General features: G+C 41.1%; 1 protein-coding gene and 1 pseudogene across 1 annotated transcript in view; one reads left to right on the plus strand and one right to left on the minus strand.

Moving 5' to 3' along the window:
* LOC124624573 (acid sphingomyelinase-like phosphodiesterase 3a) overlaps window positions 1-22,805 on the minus strand; it is a 1,195,211-nt gene that overhangs the window by 436,633 nt on the left and 735,773 nt on the right. The window contains exon 3 of the mRNA XM_047149115.1: window positions 20,616-20,684. Coding sequence (XP_047005071.1) covers window positions 20,616-20,679 — 64 coding nt within the window. The 5' untranslated portion in view covers window positions 20,680-20,684. The remainder of the gene's footprint in view (window positions 1-20,615; window positions 20,685-22,805) is intronic.
* Window positions 7,522-7,640, plus strand: LOC124556837 (annotated as a pseudogene).

Raw genomic sequence — 22,805 nt, forward strand, 5'->3', positions numbered from 1 at the left:
GGCGTGCGACAGATAAGGCCGCGCCAGCTGCTTGATCGCTGCCTGTAGTACGACGCCGGCGCGCACGCGAAGTCGCCCTGCGGTATGTGTCGTGTGTACCTGCCGCGTCCTTCAGTGCCTCGCCCAGGGATCAGCTATCTCGCCGTGGTATCAGCGGTCGGTACTACTGTTTCCAAGAAATTAGCCGCTAATCACGTTATACTTAGGGCACAGGCTGGCACGAAACTGAACATTATCGCAGGAGTAAACGAGTGAGCAACAATCGTCCATAATATCGACGCCACTAATACAGCAATACCTTTTTTGTTTCGTTTTTTTTATCATGCCTCGAACGTATGTTCTGGTGAACTTGTTTAAATGATCATATTTTTATTTCTCACACTGAACGTGTTTAGGTCCAAAAACTATTTTAAAATGTGGTTCTTCCCAAGTGAAATGAAATCACAATGTCGGAATAAACACAATAAAAGGTTTATGCAGGGTGATTCAGCTGCCCCTAATGCTCTCGTTTTATGCACACCCACATGACAGAACAATATTGCTCACCAATTCGCTCTGGAGATGTGAAGCACATTGTCAAAATGTCTCAGAGTAAACGGTAAAGTATACGAAGACATCTTGGACCTATTATACATATTTTGTTTATGAAACTACTTCAGTTCATTAAAGTGGTGAGTCATGTATCAGTCTTTCCTTTGGGTTATATTCCAGAAAATTCTTACTTCCATGCTTTCCATTTTGGTATCTAATGTTAATATCGTTATTTCCGATGGTGAAACACACTTTATAAGGCAACGTTTGTGATACATCTACGAAAGGTTAAATACTTTGAACGGAATAATGATACAGAGATATCCAAAAACTGTGTGACTGCCTCACTAATTAGATGTAGGAAGACTTGACACTTTTGGATAATTATCTTCGTCAAAAAGTACTGTTTGCCCCGTGTCTAATTTTCACATGTATTTTTTGCGGAACGATTCCGTTTCCTAACAGTCGCCCAAAGATCTCAGAAATGTGACTGTCACCTGCCCGGAAGATGTTCCTAGTACAGACGTAGTGCGGGTTGCATGAAAAACCATCAGTAGAGTATTCTGAATCAGCCTGTGTAGATACAATAATTAAGAATGTCAGTCCAGAAAGATCTCAGAATGGAGCCTTTCACTACTTAGTGTCATATTTCTGCTGATTCTTTTGGGTAGTATGGCCGTCGTCCATGGAACTTTTCATTTCTAGCTCTTCGTCTAGAGCTGCGCTGGACATCTTCAGAGGTTTTTCTTGTTTTGCTGAGTATTGCCGACTTTTCCGACCTCGGAGAGCGACATAAATACTGTGGATAAGAAGGCGTGGTCGTGTGAACGCGTGATCGGCATAATTAAAACTTAAATACCGCTTGTCGTTTGTCGAAGATAATACTTGTATATCTATTCTGCAGATCCACGATACCTACATCACTCAGCAGAACCAGGAACGCCTCTGAGGATATGCCGCGCAGCTCCAGAAGAAGAGCTACCAACCGATAAGTTTCACGGGCCATGGCCATACAACCTGGAAGGCTCTGTAACAGCTAATCCAGAATTACTTTTCATCTTCAGCGGAGTCTGAGTTTGTTTCAAATTTGCTGGCAGATTTAAGCTGTGTTCCTGATAGGGAACCCAACCCGCATTGAAGTAGCCGAGGTACTGTCCGAATTAAAGCTATAAGCATTGGTCGTAACTCGCTCTTGGGAAGCTTCATCATTAGAGCATCAATGGCGGAAATTTCACGTGATAAAAATTATGAAACGAGAATCCTACAGAGTGATTTTTATACCTTAAGCGACGTAGATGACCCTGAGATACGTAATTTAAGAAACATGAGATCGCAAATGTCGGGAAATACGCCAAAAGTAGATGATAAATGTTCAACTTTTGACGTCACCAGATGACGCACCTTGTCGCGCGTGCAGCGGGTGAGCAAACGCTGCTACATTTGGACATCCTTTGTAAATATGATCTGAAGTAAAGGTAGAAGTTACAAAATTATTTTCTCTGTAAGCAAGTAAAAGCTGTTCTTATTTTGCGTTTCTTTCATTTTTCCCCTTCTCTTTTGTGTACAGACATTATATGGTAAAGGAAATGTACGACGTTTACTGTTAACGACGCGATTCGAAAAATTATACTCATTCATTTGTGACACAATATGGCAAGTTTTTGTTGTACTGTACTTCGCAATAAGCAGCGGTGTCTGCGAGACCGGTAAATAGAATAATGAAACATCAATGTAAACTCGTAATTGTCTCACGCAAGGGAAGGAATACTGCCTGAGACGCATGACTCCAAACCTGAGCGCAGAGTGCTTAACTCGCTCGCTTACAAGCGGAGCCACACCGTCGTGAATTCTTTGTTGGGATCATCGGGTGCGACAGACCGATACGATCAACCGTTGAACGTGTGGCGAGGTGCGTCACCTGAAGATGTCATCTGTTCAACATTTTTCATCTACTTTTGGGTATTTCCCAATATTTGCGACCCGATATGGCTTGTGCTAAATATCTTGCCCATCTTCTCCTACGTCGCTTCGGAAGACTTTAAACTTTGGTAAAAATCACTTTGTACACTGGTATAGTGATGTTATCTCGTAAATACATGATAGTACACCTCTGCCAAGTCTCTACACTGAACTCATCTTACTGTACCGATGTACACATATTCATCAGTATGCTGCCGCGACTTAGTAGATGACCATATTGCCTCTTGGTTGTATTTCTATACCAGATACAGCACTCCAAGGTCACCTGTGTACGTAATTAAACAGGTGATTAATATTTTGTCTGGTAGGCTTGCAAGAAAATACAAAAGTACTACTGAGGATTCAGATTCGGCAAGACGACTGATTAATTCTCAGTTCGGCCGGATTTAGGTTTTCCCTAATTTTTCTAAATCGCTTAAGAAAAATATCTGGATGGTTCCCTCCCTATGCTGAAAATGTGCTCTTATTGCCTCATTGTCGACAATACATTAAACTCTGCAAACAATGCCTCTACGTGACCGTAAGCCAGTAGCGATCTGTGAGATATTTATGTTTCCAGCGGACACTGATTGTAGACATCAGTAAATATAAGGACGTGACAGGAAGGAGCAACAGGTTTTGCTGTACCCACGCTCGTATGGTCTGTGATTCCGACAGTTATTGCTACAGACATTGAATGAAGGCTCTGCCCAGCATGTTAGCAAGGGATCATTGCAACAATAATAGGATGCGATGAACATTTGGAGTCGGTCACCTCACATTGGCAGATAAAGCAGACGACAGCAAATTTCATAATGTGCCTGCGCGGAGTGAACGAGCGGTTTGCGGCACCATGCCACGGACTGAGCGGCCCTTCCTGCTGGAGGTTCGACTCCTCCCTCGGGCATGTGTGTGTGTGTGTGTGTGTGTGTGTGTGTGTGTGTGTGTGTGTGTGTGTATGTGTGTTTTGTGTGTGTGTATGCGTGTGTGTGTGTGTGTGTGTGTGTGTGTGTGTGTGTGTTGTTCTTATCATAAGTGAAAGTTAGTTTAAGTACTGTGTAAGTCTAGGCACCTATGACCTTAATAGTTTGGTCCCTTAGAAATTCACATACAATTTTCATCATGTGATTGGTTTTCTGAACACTACCACACCCTATTACACCTCAACTGGCTTGCAAAATTACCTGTCTTGAACCCCATAGATAACCGGTAGGGCATGTTGGAACAAAGGCTAAAACATCAACAACACCAAACTCGCAATCTGGCGCCATCAAATGCCCAGCAAGGGGCCTAACCTTCACAACTTTGTGGATTCACTTCGTAACCGAATACAGGTTGTTATCAAGTGTAAGGTGCAGTTACCAGGTATTAAATGATACTTGTGATGATTTTGATACAGGTGGCTCATTTTTTGTTGGGTGACCTTATTAAGACCAGGTAAAACAGCGATTTTCTTATACTGTTCACAGGTAGTATTTAAGTTGTGAAATGTAGCCTTTGTATCGTTTTACATCTTATACGGTGTCTTTATTTCACTATGACAGGATGACTGCTGAAAATCGACTTTCGATAGAAAAATATCTAGTATAAGAAATAGATGTTAATTGTGATGGCATAAGTGCCAGGATATGGTGTTTAAACAATTTCTATTGGCTGTAAGGCATGTATCCCATAAAATGAATTCAGTGAACGATACTATGTACCAAAGATATTAGTAACGCACATTGATCAAAGGGTGATTATCCGTCACTGAAGGTGAATATAGTTCTCATGCGGAAAACTACACTGCTGCTCCAAAGAAATTTGTATAGGCATCCGTATTCAGATATACAAATATGTAAATAGGGAGAATAAGGCGCTGCTGTCGGCAGCGCCTATAGAAGACAACAAGCGTCTGGCGCAGTTGTTGGGTCGGGTACTGCTACTACAATGGCGGGTTATCAAGATTTAAATGTGTCTGAACGTGGTGTTATAGTCGGCTACAAGCTTTGGGACACAGCATCTCCGAGGTACCGATGAAGTGCGACTATTTTACGAGTGTACCGTTAATATCAGGAACCCTGGAAGACATCAAATCTCCGTCATCACTGTGACTGAAAAAAGATCCTGCATGAATGAGACCAACGACGATTTAAGAGAATCGTTGAAGGTGACAGAAGTGCAACCGTTCCGCATTTGCTGCAGATTTCAATGCTGGACCCTCAACAGGTGTCAGCGTGCGAAACATTCAACGAAACATCATCGATATGGGCTTTCAGAGCCAAAGGCCAACTCATGTACGTTTGATGACTGCACGACACGAAGGTTTACGCCTTACTTGGGTCTGTGAACACCGCCATTGGACAGTTGATCACTGGAAACATGCTGCTGGGTCCGACGATTCTCATTTCAAATTAAATCTAGCGGATGGATGTGTACTTATATGGAGACCACCTCATGAACCTATGGACCTTGCATGCAAGCAGAGAAGTATTCCAGCTGACGGACCAATTCCAGCTGACGGAGGCTCTGTAATGATGTGGGGCGTCTGCAGTTGGAGTGATATGGGAGCCCTGATGCGTCTAGATACGACTGTGACGAGATGGCACGTAGGTAAGCATCCTATTTGATCACTTGCATCCTTTCATGTCCATTGTGGATTGCGATGGACTTAGGCAATTCCAGCAGGACGATGCTTATCCCACACGTCCAGAATATGCTACAGAGTGACTGCAGCAACAGTCTTCTGAGTTTAAACACTCCTGCTGGCCACCGAACTCGCCAGACCAGAACATTATTGAGCACGTATGCAATGACTTGCAACGTGCTGTTCAGAGGAGATCTCAACCCCCTCGTACTCTTATGTGTTTCTGGACAGCGCTGCAGGGTTCATAGTGTCAATTCCCTCTGGCAATACTTCAGGCATTAGTCGAGTCCATGCCACGTCCTGCTGCGGCACTTTTGCGTGCTCGAGGGGCCCCTACGCAATATTAGGCACGTGTACCAGTTTCTTTGGCTCTTCAGTGTATAAGTATATGAGACTCATCTAGACTGTTGTAAAGGTGCCAGAGACAATAATTAAATGAGATATCAATTTGGACGAGATAAGGGATCTTTCATAGGCTCTCAAGCAATTAGGGAGCGAGACGCTGTTGATGATCCGTCTGACGCTAGGACATGACATTTAGCTTAGCTGACGGAAAGTGTTATGGGTGAGAAACTGACTATGCAGTGACGCTGTATCTCACACCATCTCTCTTTCCTTTAATCCTCACCCAGTGATATCGTTATGCTCTGTCATTACACTCTGATACACGATACAGGACACATATGAATATGATATGTCGATCACGAAAGCCACATTTATTGAGTCCAGGGGAAAGCAGTGAGCCATATGGAAGGTATGTTCTATCTCTGTCAATAAACAGCTCCAAGAGTAACTTACTTACATCTTATTCTTTTACCAGTTGACCGAGTTTCTTGTTGTTGTATTCCTCTTGCTGAAACTAAGCACACGTGCAGATCACATTCTCAGTTTCAGTAGTATGTGTACCGAGCACATTTTCTATTGAAATGGCTGGCATCCAAATAAACTAAAGATGATTGCTTTATATAAAGATGCCTTCTATTTGTTTGTTTGCCAATGACACGGTTTAATTTGTAGCTACATTTTGTTTTACAGGTCGCAATGTCTCACCATGTCGAAATCTATTGAGCATGCCTCTGCTTGCTGTAGAGGTATAATGCGTAAAACGAAACTCAGATCCTTTTCTCGAAAGGGCACTTTGCTTAACGACAAACCACCGATAGAGAAAAGTTTGCTTTACAGTCGCAGCTTGTGTTGGTATCCAACGTCTCAAGAGTGAAATTATGCTGCGTTTCAGTCACAATTGATTTTAACGGTGGATTGAAAGAGTTGGAAATATATTTTACTTAGCAATTATATTGAATTTATTCAAGTAGCCCATTTCTCCATGACGTATGTAATGTGTACATTACAGCAGTCGCTATTTAGGTTTGGAACCACCCACCAAACACAAAAGGAGATGGAAAAATAAAAATTTAAGTCAAGTAGTATAAGATGAAGGACACCTGTGGCAGCTCCGACTTGGATATCAGACGGTATTTTAAAATGGAAAGTGGGTCACGTGACATCGTGAGATAATCGAATGATTATTCATTTCAGCATAGATTCTTTCATTCTCTAGTTACGACAAATGTTTTCTTTTTACGCTTGACAAGAACGCTGATGGTTTTACACGAGCCGAACGCATTGAGACCATCCTGATGTCTGGATAGAAGAGATCGCAGAGGTTTTCAACCAACGTCATCCACACAGACCATCCATTATTCATAGTGCGATGGTGAAACTTATCGCGAAATCCATGAAACTTCCTCTTTCGGAGTCAAGTCGAAAGCTGGACGTCTGCGGGTGTAGCAGCACTGAAGAATCCGGAGAGTAGCATCCGCTGCTTCTCGCAGCAGAATGATGCCCACAAACAAAAGACACGCTCACAAAATGAAAATGTTACATGTCATCGAGAGTGATCAAATACGTCGGCTTTAGTCTGCAGGATGCGTGACACGTAAACTAGACAACGACCGTAGTTTTCCCTACGACGGACTACTTACAATAGATGGAGCTGGTTTCTATGTGTACGGAAAGATAATGATGAAAGGTCACCCCTCAGCGGTATGGACATACTTGAGTCACCCGTTTCTCCAGAGTTGGGATAGATTCCATAGGTTTAGTGGAGTGACGTTCCCCCGATTTAAGTCCGTTAGATTTCTGCATGTAGGGACGTATGAAGGCACATGGCTATGTATCACGGATTACAAACCTTTCGTTAGCCATCGAGAGGATTTTTTTCCGCATTCCGGTTCATGCGATGGTTAAAATGTATGAGAAATGGGTGGAGCGCGTAACTACTGCAAAACGTGCTGTACAATACGTCGAGCTTCCTTGTACCCTTAATATGATATCACCAGCACTTGTTATCTTCACAACATGCATCACTGAAGACTGAATAAAGCTGGGGCGAAAATAAAGGTGTCAATGGCCTTGCCGCAGCGGTAACACCGGTTCCCGTCAGATCACCGAAGTTAAGCGCTGTCGGGCTTGGGTAACACTTGGATGAATCACCGTGCAGGTCTGCCGAGTACTGTTGGCAAGAGTGGTGCACGCTGCCCTTATGAGGCCAATTGAAGAGCTGATTGAGTAGCGGCTGCACCACTCACGAAAACTGACACTGGCCAGGAGAGTGGTGTGCTGACCGGTAATGCCTAACGGCTGAGGGACGCACGACGAATGTTCGGTACCGGGGCGCCTCTAAGGCCTGTTCGAACGGATTTTTTTTTTTTTTTTTTACAATTAGTCATCATTCTTTCTAACGTGTAAATCTCTGTGTGATACGTCATATTTGCTCTTTCCTTACGAAGGTTGAAAGTTGCATCCAAGATGGTGGCTTCCAAAATGAGTCGTGTTGAAAACATAGCATCACCGGATATCGTCCTTCATCCATTTCGTACTAATTGACTTTAAGCCTCAGTTTATACGCCTCTTTTGTTTTAGAACACTGGTTCCAAACCAGTGGCGTACATTGCACAATTTTGCCATTAACTTAATGCTTGTATTCGTAGCAAGATAATAGTTTATTATTCGCACATATGATTGGTATACATATTAATTTGGAAGACATAATTCTTTTACCAGACGTCATTCCGATTCCACGTTCTCCGCCAAACGAAATTCATTGTGCTCCTCCTTACGTCGCTCGTGTCGATTTTGCTGACAGTAGACTAAAAGAACTCGTAAATGCCTAATTGATTGTACTCCTCCTTACCTCGCTCTCTTCGATTTTGCTGAACTCATAAAACCTGTCTGTTTATCTCGGAACCCCGAAACAAAGCGAAATCCATTGCGTTTACTTTTACTCAAAATAGGAGCACCCTGATCCCGATACCTCATTGTTGATGTAAAGTGGATCTTCATTTTCACATTTTGCGTGTTAAAAATTAATAATTGTCATCAATTTTCTTGCAATATGAATGAATTCTAAGGTTTTTATCGTTGGGTAGGCGACCCAGGTGGGTGTATTTGTGTGTGAGCTTGTGTGAATGTATTAACGGGGCATGTGTATCTCCCATACGTCACGTGCTGCGGGCTCACGTCTTTCTAACATTGACAGGTAGGTAACGTTAATCAAGTTCAGACAGACAGTATTCAGAGTAGCTGTTCCTGCTGGAGCCGTATATTGTCATTTAAAACAAATGATACAGTCCAGCCTTGCTGCACATTCTAAGTAGGCTGTTTAGGTTTTTATGTTGGTAACGCCACGTAGCGCTCTGTATGATAATCACTGACTGCGTTGCGTGCAGTCTGTGGCTGGTTGGCATTGGTGCTATATTCGCTTTTGTAGTGTTGGGCAGTTGGATGTGCACTGCGCGTAGCATTGTGCAGTTGAAGGTGAGCCGCGAGTAGTGGTGGATGTGATAGAGAGATGTTACTTTTGAACACTGTTAAGGTAAATACATTGTTTGTTCTCTACTAAAATCTTTCATTTGCTAACTATGCCTATCAGTAGTTAGTGCCTTCAGTAGTTAGAATCTTTTATTTAGCTGGCAATATTGGCGCTCGCTGTATCGCAGTAGTTCGAGTAATGTAGATTTTTGTGACGTAAGTGATTCATGAAAGGTATAGGTTATTGTTAGTCAGGGCCATTCCTTTGTAGGGATTATCGAAAGTCAGAATGCGTTGCGCTAAAAAAATTGTGCGTCAGTTTAGTGATGATCAGAATAAGTAAACAGAGAAATGTCTGAGTACGTTCAGTTTTGCTCAGCTGTTTGAAAATCAAGTAATGTAAGAGGTTTACCAGCACAGTAATTCATAAATTTTTTCTAATTGGACGTTTCAACATTAATTAAGGATAGGGAGTATCATTTGGGCAAAAGCAGCCATCAAGCTGACCTGGTCACCCCACTGCCTCCCCCTCCCCCCTCCACCAGAATATATATCTATTAACACCATAGTAGCAAATATTACCAACATCCAAATTGGAAACCAAGATTTCGTTTGAACGCCTATACAGTTGGTTAAAACAACGAAATAGAATTATGCAGCTGCGTGGCAGAAATTCCCATTTCGTATCGGAAGCGTATATATTTTGTGACTGCTTAAAATCAGTTACGGTAAATGTCGGGAAAATTACTTCAGATTTGCATTTCCCCGAGATGCGGAGATTGGCACTGATCCTCGAAAGTTCGAGTCAAAACTTTAATATCACCAGACGTATCTACTCAGAAGTTTATGCTGGTAGTTATCTCAATGTTTCTCAAGAATATCGGCGTACCAGGCTGTAGATACGGCTATCGTTATATACAGCGCTCTCGATGACAGCGCCACTACGCTCTGCAGCGATATCTTACGTACTCTGCGATATGACGTGGCCGTTGTGGCTGACAACTGTGCTCTCATTTTCCTCGTCACGAAACCCTTAGATAGCACATAATATTTTCGCTATGAAGCTTGCGGTTTATTCTCGTGATCTTATTTCAGACGTTCTTACGGTTATAGAAATGTCACAGGAGCGATAATACCTCTGAATTTGGAGAAGAACGTTTATTGGAAAGGCTACTCTTCGCTGCACTGTTGGATCGGGATAAATGCTGAATTATAAAATACAGGAACACCTGCTTAGATTCGACGAGTGGTGCAGGAACTGATAGGTGAATAAATATAACCGTCTAAAGTATAAATACGCGAAACATCCATTATTGTTCGATTATTCTATTGGAAATAAATTATTTGAATATAGAAATTCAGAAGCCGTTGAGTATCGGTACTTTATTTAAGATTTTTAAAAGTTTCTCAGAATCTCATTGGTTGGATTTTACATTTTGCCGCTTCTTTTTATTTTATTTAGCTATAATATATTATTATTTAATTTTTTGGAGTCATCAGCCTTATGACAGGTTTGATGCACCACACAACGTATTTCTTTCCTATGCCAACCTCGTCGTTTCAGAGTAGCACATGCAAACTACGTTCTGAATTATTTGCTGGATTTAATCCAATCTCTGTCTTCCTGTATAGTTTTGGCCCTCTACAGCTCCTTCTGGTACCATGGAAGTCATACCCTGCTGTCTTAACAATGTCGTATCATCCTGCATCTTCTTCTTGTCTGTGTTTTCCATATATTCCTTTCATTTCAGATTCCGCGCAGAACCTCCTCATTCCTTACCTTATTAGTCCACGTAATCTTCAACGTTCTTCTGTAGCACCACGTCTCAAATGCTTCGATTCTCTTCTGTTCTGGTTTTCCCGTTGCCCACGGTTCACTACAACACAATGCTGTGCTCCTTCCTGAAATGAAGGCCTATGTTTCATACTAGTAGACTTCTCTTGGCCAGTAATGCCATTTTGCCAGTGCTAGTCTGCTTTTAATGTCCTCCCTCCCCCGTAAGTCGTTGGTTATTTTGCTGACTTGGTAGTAGTATTCCTTAACTTCATTTGCTTCGTGACCATCAATCATGTTCTCTTTTCTGCTATTTCTCACTACTTTATTCTTCAGTTTACTCTCATGCCGTATTCTGTACTCATTAGACTGTTCATTTCATTCAGCAGATCATGTAATTCTTCTTCACACTCACCCAGGATAGCAATGTCATCCGCGAATCGTATCACTGACATCCTTTGACCTTGAATTTTAATCCCACTCGTGAACCTTTCTATTAATTCCATCAATGTTTCCTCAATGTACAGGTTAAAAAGTAGGGGCGAAAGACTACTTCCTTGTCTTACATTTCTTTTTCTTGGTCGTCCACCCTTATGATTTCCTCTTGGTTCTTATACATATTGCATATTACCCGTCTCTCCATACAGCGTACCCCGAATTTCCGCAGAATTTAGAACACCTTCACCATTTTAAATCGTCAAACGCTGTTTCCAGGTCTACAGATCATATGAACATGTCTTGATTTTTCTTTATTCATGCTTCCATTATCAGCCCCAACGTCACAATTGCATCTATGGTGCCATTACCTTCCCTAAGGCCAAACTGAGCGTCATGTAACACATCTTCAATTTTCTTTTCCATTCTTCATGAGCTGTTAAGATGATTGTGCGATAATTCTCTCACTCGTCAGATCTTGCTGTCTTCGGAATTGTGTGGCTGATATTTTTCCGGAAGTCAGATAGTGTATCGCCACACTCATACGTCCTACACATCAACCAGAATATTCGTTTTGTTGCAACTTACCCCAAAGATTTTAGAAATTCAGACGGAATGTTGTTTTTAATTTCACCGAAGGTTTCTTTGAGTTTGCTATATGCCGATTCACTCCTTTAGACAATCGTTTCTTTTTCGATTTCATCACATTTTTGGTGCAGCCATTTTATCTTAGCTTCTCTGCACTTCCTACATACAAAATCCGTCAACGATATGTATTTCTGTACTCCGGAATTTCCATATTTGAGTCTTTGACAATACCGGTGGCAGACTGAGGGTGACTTCTTATGCTGGAAGTCTTTCTGCGCCAGTGCTGAGTATTAACCAAAATTTTAACGGGAGCGAATTTCGAACCTGGGACGGAGGACGTTTTGATTATTGATCGAAGGCGCTACGCTTTGCCCTCCGTTGCAAATTGCAGTCACTATACGAAACTGTCTTTTATGAGAAATATGCATTTTAAGCCGCCATATGTTAGACGTTTTTCCTCAAGTCGATGATGGTTGAAAGAGCGGAAACTGGTTGAATAAATGTAAACAATCATATTGAAGGAACATCCACATCTGATCGTTACACCAGAAGTTGAAAATACCGCTACAGTTGTAAAGTTCGGTCGTGTAATAATAAAAGAACTTACAACGGTAGCGGCGTTTTACATCTCTGAATAATTATAAGTTATACTGCTGAGTGGCAAATAATTTTCATTCTATAAAAGTGTCACGGCTGTAGCCTGTTACCAACATAAATTCCTATAGCAGTAGGAACTATTATGTTACTAAGAGAAGGTCCACATAAGAACAGTTGTCAGAAAATCTGAGACTCGTTGAAAGAATCGAAAGGAAGTATAACTGAACCACAAAAGAAATAGATACCAAATCAGCTGCTACATGGCACCTTAATCATGATGGGTTGACAGAAAAGCTAGAGATCTACCGATGATTATCGAATTTCGGTATAGCATCGTTTACTCAACAAATAAGAATTGTAGGCTCTACCAGATTGGCTTACCGCATCACGGAGACGTTTAGTGTCGAATTCTCGAGAACGTGCTTTTTAAGAGGAGCAATGCAACATATTACATCCTCCCTCGTAAGTCTTGTCAGATGAATACGAAGAGAATATCATAGAGATGAGAGCCCATACGGACGCTTACGACCGCGCTCCTTCATTTGTGAGTATAACGGGGGGAGGAATGAGATGACAATGGTACACGGAGTACTCTCGATTACACACCGCACGTTGGCGTCGAATAACCGATTTATAACAACGAGTAAGTACAATGATTGTCTAACACAAGGAGGAAAGTAGTGCTGCCTTTTATATATACATGGGGTTGCGGTTAGGGATATCCGTTCAAACAGCTGTAAGACTGTTGCAGAAATAAAGCTGTATTACTAATCATGACGTCATTATTTCGCCACTGGTAGAGGGTTTTGCTGACTTCCCCACAGACCACAGTGGTCGACGTCGACAGCGGCCCCGCTGGAAGGTGCCTCCTCAACCACGTTAGCTGACCATTTGGCTTTAATGACAATTTTAATAGTCGAGTATAGTACTCTTCTTATCAGTATTAATTTCATTTAAAAGTGGAAATTACATTTACTGCTTTAATTTTTTAACAAGTACCATTCTTATGTGTTCTTCCCATAGCTATTGTGAATTTTATATTGCGATTACCATTTGCATGAACGTTTTTTCTGCCTGCTGCGTAAGTACAGCGTCACTGCGCTACATGCTCAGCACGAAATGACTATGGGAATAACAACTTACTCCTAACGCCCACCACTTCTGTTATGCCTAATGTCACACATTTTCAGTTTGTAAGTTTCACTCAGCGTCCTTATCTGGATATTGTCTGTGCCCCCAGTTGATATGAGATACGCACGGCGAAGTTCTAATGATGCCAGACGGATATACGCCTACATGAATATTAATTAAGTTTGAACTTTGCTATTGGAGCGTCATCCTCTTTAAGTTGCGATGTGTGTTTTCTGTGAAAATATTGTCACGCAAATAGTCTCTGTTCTTCAGTAAAGTAAAATGACTTTGTACTGGTAGGCATTTGAATTTAATGACAAATAATTCCTCCACTATACAGCTTTCACATTACAACACATTTGTTAATTACTGCGTAACCTTGTTACAGAGCGAAGTGCCCTTACATCAGATCTCAGTGCCTCTCGCTTCAGAAATGCTTGGAATCTTTGGAATAAGTCCAAAGTCAACTGCTCGTTTACAAAATTAGTTTCAGATGCAAGTGTTAAGTACTTGTCCAAAATTTTGTTGAAATCGGTCTATTAGTGTATGACCTTTTCACTATCGGCCCAGAAGGTGGTAAAGACGTGCTCAGGACTCCGGTGCGACTTTGAGTCCTAGATTAAACCCTCCGTTGAATTGTCGCTATCAGTTGCTGTCATTAGCTCACACCTTCATTCTGGACTTGTGGTTGTTGTTTTATTATGTGTCATACAGGGTCTTCCATGGTTCGCGCGGCTCCCCCCGTCGAGGGTTCGAGTCCTCCCTTGGGGTTGGGTGTGTGTTGTCCTTAGTGTAATGTAGTTTAAGTTAGATTGTGTGTAAGCCGAGGGACCGATGACGTCAGCAGTTTGGTCCCATAGGAACTTACCACAAATTTACAATTTTATGGTTCTCTTTTCCTTAGATAGGGTAGTGCCTAGCGAGAGTCTTTTGGAGAATTTGGTTGTTCTGTGATCTAGGTACCAATGCTGCGAATTAGAATGTAGGCCAAAAACATAACATTTCTGATGATTTTTTTTCTGATTTGGACTAGATGATGTCGAGGATTTCGTTGAGATGAAGTTTATTGTTTCTGTAAAATTAGAAGAGACTTGTGTAGTGAAATTTAAGTGTTTGAAACATAGCTTTTCATAGATTGTTATTAAAAATAAAAAATCAGGTCTCGTCTTGGAACACTTTGAAACGTTCCCTTAGAAGAATTATTAATTACTGTGCTGGTAAACCTCTTACGTTATTTGATTTACAAACAGCTGAGCAAAACTGAACGTTCTCAGACATTTCTCTCTTTGCTAATTCTGATCATCACTAAACTGACACACAATGTTTTAGTGCAAAGGAATCTGACTTTCAATAATCCCCACAAAAGAATGGGCCTGACTATCAATAACCTATACCTTTCATGAATCACTTACCTCACAATTATCTTCGTTATTCGAACAAAAACTCTGGAATCTCTCTCGCCACATCCACCACTGCTAGCGGCTCACGTCCAACTGCACAACGCTGCGCTCTGTTCACATCCAACTGCCCAACACTACAATAGCGAATATTCCAACCATGCCAACCAGCCACAGACTGCACACAGCTCAGTCAGAGATTTTCTTACAAAGCGCTACGTGGCGTTAGTAACATAAAAACCTAAACAGCCTACTTACAACTTTTCTGATCAATCGTGAAAATTTTTAAATCCGCAAACATTTATATCTCACAGTTGAAATCATCACTCACCTCTTCTATTTTTATGAAGACAATATTCTAAATCTCAACGAAATACCCGAGAATATGAGTTCAGTATAAAAAGAGAATTTACACAGTAGAAACGAGTAGCTTAGGGACTTAACATGTTGACCAGGGTTAGGGAGATGCTCCATTGTGGGCGTGGACGCCCGCATGAGCCCACACTGGTCGCCCGCTGGCGCTGTCAGCCAGACGTTTACCTCCAACTCTCTGTTAACATCGATCGTTTGTTTCAGATGTGCGCGTGGCACGTTCGGCCTGTTTACTTCCTTCCGTTAGCGTAGTAGGTGTTGAAATCATATCACATTGTGACAAAATCACTGAAAGGAAAATGCGTCAGTAGGAGTTAAAATCCTCAAAAAGAAAATCGGTCGAAAAACTTCAAGCAACAGTGGGAGGAAAATTACTTTTTATTGAAACACAAAAAGCCCCTCATTGTTTGTTTTGTAATGTTTTTCTATGGTCGTGGATGAAATACAAAGTGAAGCGACATTTTCAACTCCGTCATGAGAAATTGGTGATCACTTTACATACTGAGGAAAGAATGCCAAACTTCTCGAACTAAAACATGAAAGAGAGAGAGAAAAAAGTTCATATAAATTTATACATTTCTGTTATATATATACCGCATTATGTGATTTTTCCTTCGGTTTTACCTCTTCCTCGTAACGTATCTACAGGGTGAGAGCCACATCACGAAAGGCAATAGGCAGATTCCATAATTTTAGATTTCCGAAATGAGTTAGACACTGTACTGGAGACTGTTAACGAAGGTACGTGAATACATAGTAGGATCCAAAATATGTCGCTGGCTCGAAGACTTCTTAAGTAAAACAACCCAGTATGTCGTCCTCGACGGCGAGTGTTCGTCGGAGAGAGGGATAACATAAGGAATGCCCAGGGAACTGTAACAGGAGTGTTATTTTCTATATACGGGATCTGTCTGGTTCGCTTTGATACTGTGGTGTACAGGAAGGTGTCGAAGATGAGTTACTGTAGGCTGATACAAGATGACGTAGAGAAAATTTCGAGTTGGCTCTTAATATTAAAAAATGTAAGTTAATGCGGATGGGTAGGAAAAACGAACCTATAATGTTCCGAAACAGCATTAGTAGCGTGCTGCTTGACACAGTCACGTCGTTTAAATATCAGGGCGTAACGTTGCGATGCGATATGAATTAGAAAGCGCATGAGAGGCTTGTGGTAGGGAAGGCGATTGGTCGATTTCGGTTTATTGAGTGATTTTTAGGAAAAGAAGACCGCGTAGAGTTTGTCATTGTATTGTGCTAAGTCGAATTGCAGACGATCAACAGCTTCTCTATCGTTTGAAGATATCATCTGAACGTGTGTAGTTGCCTCTGTTTTTTCCAACGAAGCTGGAACGATATCTTCACGCTCAGATGAAAGTGGAACATGACGAACGTACTGTTCGCGTAGGAAGACAAATACTCATAGACAAACATCGGAAACCAACTCGATAGTTTCAGAACCTATAAATTGACGTGCAAAGCCTTAGTGGCCAGATGGCGCGTAAAAACATACGCGGTAGCCTAAATTCGTTTGCTTTTCTTCACAACAGAATTGTTGTAAGCTATTATTACTTTGTGTAACAAAAGTGTAGTCTTTAAGGATACTTTTGTTGACTGCAGCGGATGGAGTTCTTGAAATAATTGGTGAAATACTACGCACATGTTATACGATGTCGTAAGTAATCATTGCATTGCCATACTGTAATGTTTGCGGCAGTGCGATGTATACAAATATAGCTACAAACGCAAGTGTCAGTTGCCGATCGTGTATTATAGTCATTCTGTAGTCCCCTTCTCGAAAAGGTGAACGCGAGCTGTGATCGCATCGCGCCAACACGACGATACAAGTGCCCATCGTGCACTCCGGCAGCTCCCGCGCCCAGCCCTCATCTAGGTAATTACTTTTCAATTAATTTCTATCTGCATGTCACTACATAATTTTTTCTGAAGTGAAAACTCACAGCCGGCCGGTGTGGTCGTGCGGTTCTAAGCGCGTCAGTTTGGAACCGCGTGACCGCTACGGTCGCAGGTTCGAATCCTGCCTCGGGCATGGATGTGTGTGATGTCCTTAGGTTAGTTAGGTTTAAGTAGTTCTGCGTTCTAGGGGACTGATGACCTCAGTAGTTAAGTCCCATAGCGCTCAGAGCCATTTGAACCATTTGTAAACTCACACTGTGAAAGATATTTCACTGTAGTCGACATAATCGTCTTGGAAGATTCAGCAACTGTATAGACATTTAAGATAATTATCATTTGTTGTTCCGTCTCAGTTGCACATTCGTAATTGGATTGCATGTTTCGATCACTCTGGATCGTCTTCACATCCAAGTAGTTGCCTCAGCAACCCTTCATGTCTGCTCATAGCCACATATCACAGTACTCTGACTTTCAAGGTTCTTTCCCAGTTTTTGTTCTCTGAAATTTTGTAGCAGAGGAATTATCGAAAGCCACTGCACGGTAAGAAAACTTCAGCTCCCGGAAGGAGACACACCGCGCCGTACGCATTGTGCAGCCACGAAGAGCATGGAAATTTCATGCTGTACGACCCGCCCGCGACAGCGCATCGCCAAGAAATGCCAGACCGAGTACCATTCCGAAGACTCTTTTGCCCCTTGTACTTCATTATTTCACAGTGATCATACTGATGATTAACTATTATTTTCCAATTTGCTTTATTAAAGGTTGTACAAACACACACACCAGAGAGAGAGAGAGAGAGAGAGAGAGAGAGAGAGAGAGAGAGAGAGAGAGGGAGAGATAGACGAGGAACAGATTAAAAGATAAGAACGTTCATTCAAGATAATAAAAGGATACCTATTTTACAATATATTTTGATATCTTGCTATTTCTTGAAATGTGTTTGTCGCACTACTATCCTATGCTTCTAGCATTGTCAGTTGCCACCAGGTTGCTGAACCTGTGACTTTCATATTCTTTCAATTGATTCCCGTTTCCTTAGTGGTTTCCGACAAAAAATATCCTTCAAATTCGGAATTGATGGTAATTAATCGGGATCAAATAAGGACTGTAAGGCAGATGGTCGAAGACTGCACATGTTCTTCCGCATATCCTTCAATCTAATTGGTTTTCGTTTCACGTCGAGCGGAAGGCAACCTGTATCCAGTACAATCAAGAATGACCATAAGGATATATTTTATGGTGTGTTACAAGACTGAGCGACAATGCGGGACAACAGCTTTACCGCCGCATTTAACTTGGACAGCATTGGTCAGCAAGCTGGTCCCACTAACCTGCAAAGATGTGAGCAGTTGCAGTTCAGACGTCAAAAGAGACGGGCAAAGAAGCAATATAGCTTCGAACCTCATTTAATTTTTAAAGAGTATGAAATAATATTCGGCAAAACTCCAGCACTACCGTAAGCTTCTTAGGTGATTAGACGGGAAGCATAAAATGCTCTAGTTCTAACCTAATATACTATTCTAACAGCAAATAAGAGAGATGAAAACCCTTACCTTAAACACAGGTTAACTTTTCTGAGCGAGCTATTTTTGATGCAAAAGCATACTACAGGGATTTCACCGTATTATTGAATACTGTAGCAACTGAAGGTATTAATTACATTCAATCGTCTGGTAATCACTTAGCTCCTTCCTTAACCGAATCCGAGAAATACATTTCAATTCTGGAACTGTCATCTGCTACGTTAGTGACCAGTCGATCGACGACACAATCCACGAAGCTAACTAGGAGCCGCATTTTCTCCTCTTCTTTTATGACGTGCCGCTCTATACCTCACAAGTTTTCGACTGTGACATGTGCGAAAGCTGCGTGCGTTAGTTCCAGTGCGTGTGGCAGCTTAAAAATGTGTGCGAATTCCTAAGGGACCAATCTGCTGAGGTCATCGGTCCCTAGACTTACACACTACTTAAACTAAAAGAAGCTTTTGCTAATAAGAACACGCACACATATACCCGAGGGAGTACTCGAACCTCCGGCGGGCGGGGCCGCGCAATCCGTGACATAGCGCCTCTACCCGATCGTCCACTCCGCGCGGCGTGGCAGCTTAACAGTCTTGCTAATTCTCGAGCCAAATCCACTAACTTGGCTTCAGAGCAGTTCTGTTGTGTTCATTTGTAATCGCAGAATGGCGAATGTAAAAATGCAGCAATTTATGGTGTTCTCAATGCTGTGAAAAAGATTGTTTTTCACGTTTCTACGACACTTATCACCACTACATCTGTTTTATAAAACAACAGACATATTCCAAATAAAGAGTATTTGGTTTTTCATTATTGTCCTAAAAAATTAAGTAGTTTTTTAACTTAATCATCCATTATGAACAATCTTTCATAAAATATCGACGATTAAGAATTTATATTGGAAATGAAAACAGAAATTTCGCATACAATATATAATTAGAAATTAGAAGACGTTCATCATTAATAAAAATGATGATGAATTTTACAGTTACGAGATGTAGTTATTTCAGACTGAACGAAAATAAATTGACTGAAGTGAGACTTGAACCAGCGAAATTACCTGCAGTATGTTATCAGTATGCGCTGCTACCGGTTCCACTACACCTCCTGTGTGTAATTGTAATTACACTGTATTAGATACAGTGCCCCGGAAAACTTCAGAGCCGGCCGAAGTGGCCGTGCGGTTAAAGGGGCTGCAGTCTGGAAGCGCAAGACCACTACGGTCGCAGGTTCGAATCCTGCCTCGGGTATGGATGTTTGTGATGTCTTTAGGTTTAACTAGTTCTAAGTTCTAGGGGACTAATGACCTCAGCAGTTGAGTCCCATAGTGCTTAGAGCCATTTGAAAACTTCAGAGTCGGTTATTTCTATAAGTTTATGAAAAACATTAAGAACAATCTATTTCTCGGCACTTTTTAACCATGTGTTCCACATGCGTGTTTCGCTATGGAACAGGGAGCGGCGTCAGTCATTTTCGTACGGCGTATTAGCAGCGTGACAATCAGAGAACAATAGTGCAGAGACCGTGACTGTATACGATTTTTGAAATAAATAAAGCATAAGTAAGAAAAACGTTGGGGATATATGTTAATACATTAGAACACCTTAAATTTTTATTTAACATAACTTACAAATAATATATCTAACAGATGAGTAGGACCTATTTCTACAGCCAAGCTTCCATGAAGACACATCTAGAAACTTATTAAATATTAAACGTAATATCTACTCCCTACAAGGACGTCATATGGTTTGATCTGGTACAATGAAACGGTAGTCTGATAGAATACATGTCAGATCAGATTTACACAAGTTTATTTTCTTTACATCGCTCTCTGTCACTTATTTTCAGTGGGTAACAAGTTAACAAAATCACTCCAGTCGCTTAATGACGTAGTGACTCTTCGACTTTTTACACATATTCTACATTCTAACGCACTGATGCAGCTGACTTACCAATCTTGGCGTGCGACGCAGTGAAAAGCAGAATAAGGTAGAGGGCAGCCCCAATGATCAGCATCCTGCCTGCAACAGGAGAAAACAGGATACGTTACACTAATGCTGCGAGAAACACAAAAGACAGATGTGCCACTGTTTGATAATAGTGCATTCTGGTTCTCGACATCAATGTAACAGGAAATAGCAGACATCTTCACGGTACTGAAACACTCACGACATTTTCGAATGCCACTATTGCGAAATATACTATATAAGAAAATTACTTCTTTATTATATCAACCACTCGTACCGTAGTTGATCTGTCATCGCTTCCGAGGAAAGGCGGGAGTCTGTCTCAGGCGGTCAGAACCACGCCGACGGATCAGGGAATATTGTAAAATTCTTCTGCCAAAAAGGAGAAATGGAATCACTGTTCACTGTACGACGCTGTCCACATTTACTTTGTACTTCACTCGAAAATCGCAAGCACAACCACTACTAACGATTCTGAATGCCACTCGCTGGTACGGCAATTGCTCCTGAATAATAAAAAGTGTGTGGTCTTTCACATGACTACTGTGAGAACTTGCGTTAATTTTCGGTTGCATAGTACTTCATACAAACTTAATAGCTGTCGATTCAACTAAATACCTAGGGATTACGAATAGGATTATTTTACATTGGAACCATCAAGCAGAAAATGTTGTGGATAAGGCAGACCAAAGACTGCATTTTAATGACAGAACTGTTAGACGATGCAGTAAATATTCTAGTATTAGAATTTACAACAGCTGTCTACGTGAGTAATTCGGCAGTATATACTGTCGGTGTAGAGAAACACCGTCATTCAAAATGTGCAAGTAGTTTTGGTGCAAATTATATGTCCACTAAGTCTCTTGCAGAGTGTCACCTGGTAGTGGTTTAGTTATTAGCGTCCTTTCTGTGGTCTTTAGTTCGAAGTGTAATGTCTAGTAAGAAACAAAAACAACATATTATGTAGTAACGAGAAAATTATATGTATCATATTGTGTTATTGTATAAAATTATGTATTTTTTTTTATTATTTATTTTTGAGAATATCTGCGTCGGCGAGTAATGAAACCGCCACAGACGATAAATGTCGAACAAAGATTAAAATAAGTAACTAGTATATAATACGTGACGAATAGCAATTTCTTTGTCTTCTTCATCTGGGAGTCGAACGAGTAAGATATCCTGTGTCGTAGTAGCGAACGCTAGTGTAGCATTCTTTTGTCGAGACTAAGCAATGTACGCCATTACGTGTGAATTCACAAAGGTCTGTAATCACTGAGATATTTAAAGGTTTTAATAGAGTTGTTTAAATGAAAACTTGTATTATTTATTGTTAAGCTTGCTTGCATATTATCCCATCCTGTTGAGACATTTTTCAGCTATATAAATATTATCTGTGGTGCTGAGCTGCGTGGAGAACGAAGAGCCGCTGCCGCGGCGTATTTAAACGACTTACAATATAGTCGAGCATACCGCAAGGAAGCGGTAAAATAATAATAAAATAATATTATTTCTTTCAGCTCCCAGACTGGCAGGGAAGATCAGCAGATTTTATGATGTGTTGCAGATTGACGCGGGCTGCTGATAGGATATAATTTACAGTGCAAATAATTTAATGTACCTTCAGAATCTGAAAGGAGTCTTGCTGTGCTCCGTTCTGATCTGGCAAACTTTATAGTGACAACGTATTTTTTAATGAGAGTCTCATGTTCTTGGGCTAGTCGTGGTATGAAATAGCATTTTAACGAGAAATAAAATCCACTGCGAACTTGTGTTTTTGAACGATCACACGGACTGTAACATCAGTGGTCATAACAAAGTAATTTCAACTTTTAATCACTATGAAGTAGGGAAGATATATTGATTCTTAGCATGAGTTGCAGTTACGAAAAATCGTTCCTTAAATTGTAGGCCAGATACAGAACAATAAGACTTCCATATATACATTTTATTCCGCTAAAGGGTAATGATGATAAAGAAAAGCAAAGCACAGCATTATTAACAGATATTTCGCGGCTCTTTTCGTATATGCGATAATAAAAAACGTGAAAGAAGGCTGGGTGGCTAAATAGAGCACACCCTCAGGAGGTCAAATAATTTATTATTTTTCTTAAAAGGGGGAAAACTGTGCAGTGTGGAGTGATTGACGGTAGGATGGCACAACTGCGAAACCTT

Source organism: Schistocerca americana, chromosome 1 (genome assembly GCF_021461395.2).
Source record: "Schistocerca americana isolate TAMUIC-IGC-003095 chromosome 1, iqSchAmer2.1, whole genome shotgun sequence".
NCBI lineage: Eukaryota > Metazoa > Arthropoda > Insecta > Orthoptera > Acrididae > Schistocerca > Schistocerca americana.